General features: G+C 63.8%; 2 protein-coding genes across 3 annotated transcripts; one reads left to right on the top strand and one right to left on the bottom strand.

Moving 5' to 3' along the window:
• Positions 1 to 165: 165 nt before the first annotated feature.
• On the top strand, positions 166 to 3101 carry CHLRE_07g344950v5 (uncharacterized protein). Its single transcript, XM_001692496.2, has 5 exons — positions 166 to 406; positions 674 to 728; positions 824 to 1034; positions 1447 to 1539; positions 1763 to 3101. Exons 1-5 carry the CDS (start codon positions 268 to 270, stop codon positions 1904 to 1906), a joined length of 642 nt encoding a protein of 213 aa, XP_001692548.1. The 5' UTR covers positions 166 to 267; the 3' UTR covers positions 1907 to 3101.
• Positions 3102 to 3595: 494 nt separating this feature from the next.
• Positions 3596 to 6705, bottom strand: CHLRE_07g344900v5 (uncharacterized protein). 2 transcript variants are annotated; one of them, XM_043064436.1, is made up of 7 exons: positions 6587 to 6705; positions 6222 to 6449; positions 5944 to 5991; positions 5691 to 5791; positions 5416 to 5536; positions 4990 to 5115; positions 3596 to 4800 (listed from the first exon to the last, which is right to left on the bottom strand). In XM_043064436.1, exons 2-7 carry the CDS (start codon positions 6363 to 6365, stop codon positions 4141 to 4143), a joined length of 1200 nt encoding a protein of 399 aa, XP_042923004.1. In that variant the 5' UTR covers positions 6366 to 6449; positions 6587 to 6705; the 3' UTR covers positions 3596 to 4140. The 2 variants fall into 2 exon arrangements, with proteins under 2 accessions (XP_042923004.1, XP_042923005.1); XM_043064437.1 differs by having other exon boundaries at positions 6222 to 6695.
• Between the last annotated feature and the right edge of the window lie 65 nt (positions 6706 to 6770).

Raw genomic sequence — 6770 nt, 5'->3', positions numbered from 1 at the left:
AGGGGAGGGGAGGGGAGGGGAGGGGAGGGGCGGGGCGGGGCGGGGCGGGGCGGGGCGGGGCGGGGCGGGGCGGACAAATAGGTCAGCAAATGGATGAACATGACCGCAAATTGATAATCATTACCTTCCATTTTAACCGGCCAAGAAAACAGGCAGATGTACGGACGAGATGGCCGGATCTTCTCAATCGCGTTGGCTTTGTGCCCTTCCGCGGAACGGACCGCTTTGTGTTACGCTCACGTCACACCAGTCCTAGCTCATTGAAAGATGATCGCTGCTAAGAGCCAGGTTGCGCTGGGCCGCCGTGCCCCCGTCCGCGGTCAGCGCGTTGTCGCTGCCGCGTCCGCTCGCCCCACCTGGCTGCCCGGCCTGAACCCCCCTGCCCACCTGAAGGGCGCTCTGGCCGGTGAGGAGCCCGCGGCGACATTTTACTAGTCGGGGAGCAGTGTGATGGGGCAAGCACTAAGCTGAATGCAGCACTTTGGCGCGTCGACGAGGCGAAAAGTCGCGGCAGCTCTTGAATGTGAACGCTGGCGCTCACATGTGTCGAATTGCATGCCGATCAGCGGAGTTGCGGGGGACTGACGCTCCCGTCGCTTGCATTCGGCATCAGCGCAAAGAGTTTCAGCGAGTCCAGGTGATCTGACCAGCCTCGACCGACACTGGATTGTAGGTGACAACGGCTTCGACCCTCTGGGCCTGGGCCAGGACGAGGGCCGCCTCAAGTGGTAAGTTTCTACCACAGGTGCCAAAATTGCTCTTTCTTCGCGATGCTGCCGAGCTGCCCCCGTCGCTGACTTGGCCCGACTATCTCCTTGATCAGGTATGCTGAGGCCGAGAAGACCAACGGCCGCTGGGCCATGATGGCCGTGGCCGGTATCCTGGGCCAGGAGCTGCTGGGCGTGACCCCCGCTTGGTGGGAGGCTGGCGCTAAGGAGTACGACATCCCTGCCCAGGCTCTGACCCCCATTGAGTTCATCGTGATGGGCTTCCTGGAGATTAAGCGCTACCAGGGCTTCAAGCAGACCGGCACTGTGAGCAGGGCGAGGCGCGGGGCCGGGGGGGGGGGGCGGGGCGGGTGGGGATGAGGCGCGGGGCCGCGGGGCCGCGGTGGGGCGGGGCGGGCGGGGATGAGGCGCGGGGCCGGGGCGGGGCGGGGCGGGTGGGGATGAGGCGGTGCACATGGCGCTGGTCTGCTTCGCGAGCACGGGGATGTAACAGGGGATCTGGAGCGAGGGCGGGACCGTTCAGGATCGCTGAAGGGCTGAGGTACGGAGGCGCTTGCGCAGTGGGGAGGTGCCCACGCGGCACCCCGGGGTCTGCGTCAGCGGTAGGCAGCAACCTGTGATGCGAGCAGCGTATCCGTGGCGGAATTGGATACGATCACTGCATCCGGCTATCTCGCTGAGCCTGTCTGTTTCTCTCTCTCTTCGTGCCCCCGCGCAGTCCGGCTTCATCAACTCCTTCCCCTTCGACCCCGCTGGCATGAACTCCCCGTCCATGGCCACCAAGGAGGTCAAGAACGGCCGCCTGGCCATGGTGCGTCGGGTTGACTGGTGCAAGGGCTGCGCACTTCTAACAGGCGTTATAGGGAACGCCACGGGTCCGCCCAGGGATGCGAGCAGTGGGATGCCAGTGATGTATGGCCATGCCTCCAGCGTAGCTGGCATGAAGATAATCCTACATCGTTGCACCCACAGATATGAGCTGACCGAATGACCGAATTCCTTAACCTCATGTCTCTACTTCTGTCCGCCCGCAGGTTGCCTTCATTGGCTTCTGCGTCCAGGCCCTGGCCACCCGCACCCAGCCCATTGAGGGTCTGACTGCCCACCTGGCTGACCCCTTCGGCAAGAACATCACCTACTACCTGACCCACCTGCCCGAGACCCTGGGCTCCGCCTAAGCGCCTTCCCTCAACCCGTATGGGGCTGACGGACTGAGCGGGCCGCCCGGCTGCCGGCGAGCTGCGCATGCGGGCTTCGTGTCTGTTGTGGGCTGGAGCTCTGCCGCCGGCGGTCGAGTTTCCTTGATGCCGGTGGAGTGCGTAGCGGTGGCAGCAGTGGGCAGCTGGTCAGCAGCGGAAACAGTCGTGGAGCTCATGGAGCGACAGCAGCGGCTCAGGCAGGCGCACGGTGTCGGGGCACTAGTGCAGTGTAGCGGTCCGGGTGCCTGCTGTTCCCTTGGCTGCCGCGTGGCGTGAGCCCGGCGGCGGTACACTGGGGCGGCCGCAGCTGCTTGCGTCGGAGCCGGCGGCAGCATGTCGGGCTATGGGGTGCTGCGCGGCCGACATGAATTTTGTATTTTCAGCAGCATGGTCCGCTGCACATGGCGACGCTGGCGCGGCATGAAGCGCTGGGGCGCGAATGGGCGCGCCGCGCTGGCTGCGCCAGAGTACGTGTGCGGCGTGCAGGGTTTGGACAGGCGGTGTCAGAACTAGGGTGGACAGGCGCCTGGCAACGGTCCGAAATGCTCGGCATGCGGTTTTTCGTTGGGCAGCCTGACAGCATGTCGGGGCTTTCGTAGTGTGCCGTGCGGGTGCGCAGCGTGTGTGTTGGCCTTCACAGGCCCTCGAGAAGAAACAATCCCTCATGGTCGTCACTCGGCGACTATCCTTGTAAATCGCAAACTTGTTGCTTGGCTTACATGGAGTTGAGGGACGGGGATTGGATGCGTTGGTCACAATCTAGGGGTCTGTGCACATGAAGGATGGACGCCACCCGCTCTACCGCCACGTATGATGGACGGGCACAAGGGCCATTGCGGCTGCAGCAGCGCGCGTGCACCCGACGAAGGGAAACGGGTAAGCGTCCAGACAGCCTGGCAGCCATAAGCACGTGTGCTTTCGTGCAGGCAGCCATCATGGTACGCCCTGGTCTGGGGTGCTATGCGCACACGATGTCTTCCCCCCTGCCTCTCGCCCAGACCGTAGCATGCACGGACGGTCAGGTCTAGTGGCTAGAGCATCAAGTGCAAGAGACGGCTGCATCCTCCATCCAGCCCGCCTCATATCCCAGCCTCAAGTGGCTAAGGTTGCAGTTGCAGTATGCAGACTTACAGCGGGTGGATCATGCGCAGGGCTTATTACCGCACCTAACTTACTCGCCTAAGATGGAGCCGCCACCCCAGTTCCAAATCCCAGGTCAGCTGCACCCTACGGGACCTCGCCAACCTGCCTAAACCCTGTCCCATCACACACCCCAGTTCCAAATCCCAGGCCCCAGCCCTCGACACAAACGCCTGCATGCATGGGGGGTGGTGGACACCTTGAGTTCGGGACTTCGGGTGTTCTGGGGTTACTGATCTGACGCCTAGACGGACGCATGGTGGGACTGGGCGGGCATGATGGGGCACTTTCCTGCTTTTTAGCAAGGTTCGCACGGTGGTTGGGTGCTAGGCGGCTTCGCCGTGGTGCAAGACAATGGCCAAACGCATTGCCGGCGACGCGGTGATGGCATGCGGGTCTGTCTGTCCCACTGTCTGTGACAGTACAGCTGCAAGGCTGTAAGTTGTCCATGTCCGGCACCTCATGTGAGGGACCGTTGGTGGACTGGGCCGCAGGTGGTGGGCTGCGGGCGCTTGCGATTGAGAGAATGAATTGTTCTGTTTACAGGATGCCGTGCAAGCTCGCACATGCGGACCGCGTACGTCACTGACCTAGCACCAGCTCAATGTGAACGGATGCCACCTGACCTCTCGTGAATCGTGACCATTCTACTGTTCGTGTCGCTGCACTCCAGTGCAGCTCTTCATATCCAAAATCAAACAACAGGGGGCAGAGGTGCTGACACGCCACAGCCCATACACACACATGCATGCTATCATACACCACGAGCAGGCACTTTCACAACAGTCCGCTCACTCCCGAACAGTGGTTACCGTATCGAGCCCATCGTTGCTCCCTTCACCTGATGTGTCCCAGCAACCCAACTCGTCTGCTGGCCGCATCTTGCATGTTGCAAGGGCCACGCTATGCTGTGTTCGTCCTATTTCAGTGTCACCAGATCGCACCGCACACCTACTACATGGGCCGCTACTGAGTAACGCTGCAACTCCCAGCATGCCAGCCGTCCAACTCGGGGCGCCACCTATGCTCCGACCCTCACTGCATGCCCAAAGAGAGGCGACAGCACGCGCCGCTTACCGGCGGCCGCGCCGGCCGCGGCCACCGCCGCCGCCGCCTCGCCCGCCCTGCGGCTGCTGCTGCGCCACGTACACTGGCGCCCGTTGTCGCTGTTGCTGCTGCTGAGGCCGCCCGCGGTTGCCACCGGCCTGGCGGTTGTTGCCGCGAGCCGGCGCCTGCTGCAGGTGCTGCCGCTGCACGACAATCGTGCGCGCCTGTTGCTGCTGTGGCTGCTGCTGGCCGCCGCCGCGGCGCCGGCCGCCGGCGTTGTTATTGGCGCCGGTGAACACGGGTGCGCGGCGCTGCGGCGCCTGCTGCTGCTGCTGCTGCTGGTTCTTGCGCACACCGCCCTGCTGCACGCGGCCCAGCATCTGGCGCTGCTGCTGCTGCCGCGGCGCCGGCACCACGCGGCGCACCACCACCTGCTGTTGCTGCTGTTGCTGGCCACCGCGTCTCTGCTGCTGCTGCACCGGCTGGGCCTGCACGCGCAGCGGCGCGCGCTGCTGCACCTGCTGCCGGTCCTGGCGCTGCTGCCGCATGCGCCGGGTCAGCGAGACAGGCGCCTTCTGCTGCTGTACCTGCTGCGGGCGCTGGCGCGGCTGCTGCACCTGCACCTGCTGCTGGCGCGGTTGCGGCTGCTGGCGGCGGGGTGCGGGGGCAGGCGCAGCGTACACAATCTGCAATGGTAGAACCACATGAAGGCGCCGTCGTTAGTTTGATGTGGCGCGTGCGCATGAAGTGGCTGCCAGAAGGTGCTAAACCTTATCCAACTGCCCAACCAACATAAGCCCTTGACACTCCGAGTCGGGTTATTCCGTAAGCCACCTCCAGTCTGCGACGAGCCTCTCATAGCTTCCATGGCTCACCTGCTGGCGGGGCTGGCGCGGCGCCTGCTGGCGGGCCACGGGCTGGCGCTGGCGGGGGGCCAGGGCCGCGTTGGCCGCCGCCCGGGCCTTCTGGACCACGGCGCGCTGGCGGGGTGCCGCGGCGAGCTGCACGTACACGACCAACACAATGTGTGGGGTGCGAAGGTGAGTGGCGGGGTCTAAGGACCTGTGTCTGTAACCTCTTGGCGTACCGCGCTGCTCGAGGCCCTCCCGACCAATACCGCAATCTTGCCACCCGCGCTCCGTGGTTATGTTGGTTTCGCTTCCCGTGTGCGACCCAGATGCACATGCACTCGCTCCTGCTCTGTGCCGGTTCCCCGCGCCCCCCCCCGCCACGTGTGGCATTACAGTGCTACCGTGTGCGTTATTCGCAGCGCGACCCGTTCGCACTGTCTATGCGCTCACCTGCTTGGGCGCCACAGCTTTGCTCACGATCCGCCGCGCCAGGTTCTGGCGCACGTTGGCCGCACGGCCCACTGCCACGGGCGCGCGGGCGCGGCCGGCACGGGCAGCCGGCGCCGCACCCCTGCACACAAGGCCAGCGCGCAACCGCGTGAGCGGACGCCTTGCAAGAGCCCATGGTATCACACTTGCGCAACAGCAAGGCATCTACTCCAAGAATCTAACAGAGGCCGCGCATGCTGCGCATCCCGTGCATTCCCCTTCCTGAGCGCGCTCACTTCTTCAGGGTGGTCGTCTGCTTCGCCTGCAGCACCTTGGGCGCACGGCGCTGAGCCGCAGGTGCCGCAGCGGCAGGAGCTTGGCGCTTGGCACGGATCAGCTGCGGAGGCCACCAGCGACCAACATTGCATGGCATCAGGTTGTCAGGCTCAGGCAGGTTGTCACGCACGTCAGGTGTGTGCTGCGATGCATGACTGATGCGCTGCACCACATGGTTTGACATATATGGTCCCAAAGCTCTCTAGAACTGACCTGGCGCTTGCCCGCTGCTCCAGCCTTCACAGCAACGGGCGCGCGGCCCTGCGCGCGTAACGGAAGGACGAATGCGGGAGGATGACTAAGGTCCGGCGTCCAAGACCCTGGCACACACGCCGCACTCTCCGGCAGGGCGGCCGGCTGCTTGTAGGAGCCACTCCACCCATGCCAAACACAACGCTTGCAAGCCAAGATAACACTGCCCCTGGGCTCTCTTAGTATCAACAGGCCTGTGGGTATCCCAGGTTCGACACGGCTGTTCCGACGTCACCCACCGCTGCCTTGCCCACGACCTTGGGCGCGTTCCCGGCCCCACGCCCGGCGCCCTTCGCGGCCGGTTTGTTGGAGGTATGCGCCTGCTTGATCAGGTCATCAAGGCTCAGGTCTAGCTTCTTCTCAAGCAGCGCTGCTTGCGACATGCTCGCGCCAGATACCGCCTGAGACTGAGAGTCCTGGAGGTGCGATGAGCGAGCTCTCCGCTGCTTGTTGCAGATCTGGGGTGCCTGAGTTATAAGAGCCACCAGCGGTCGAAGGGTTCACTCAGACGGTCAAAATTTGCCGGGACCCACACTCTAACTGCCTGGCAAATTTGCGTGTGTAGTCAGGATCGAGCGAGCCACACAAATTCAGGGTAGCTTGCCTAGGTCGTGGGTCTCTCCGTGCTCGGCGCGTTACAAGCTTGGCGAGTCCGAGTGAGATGCTTTCGCCTTTGGGCTTCGCTCGTTGAAATCGGTAGGGCTTGGTGTGCCAGTTTAATAGCTTACTCAGACGCGGTGGGAGGACGCTTGCCTATGCAGAAAGAGGAGCGCGAATCCCGCCAAATG

The sequence above is a fragment of the Chlamydomonas reinhardtii genome, chromosome 7, assembly GCF_000002595.2.
Source record: "Chlamydomonas reinhardtii strain CC-503 cw92 mt+ chromosome 7, whole genome shotgun sequence".
NCBI lineage: Eukaryota > Viridiplantae > Chlorophyta > Chlorophyceae > Chlamydomonadales > Chlamydomonadaceae > Chlamydomonas > Chlamydomonas reinhardtii.
Note: the sequence above shows the minus strand (reverse complement) of the source record. Positions and strands in the feature narration are given on the sequence as shown.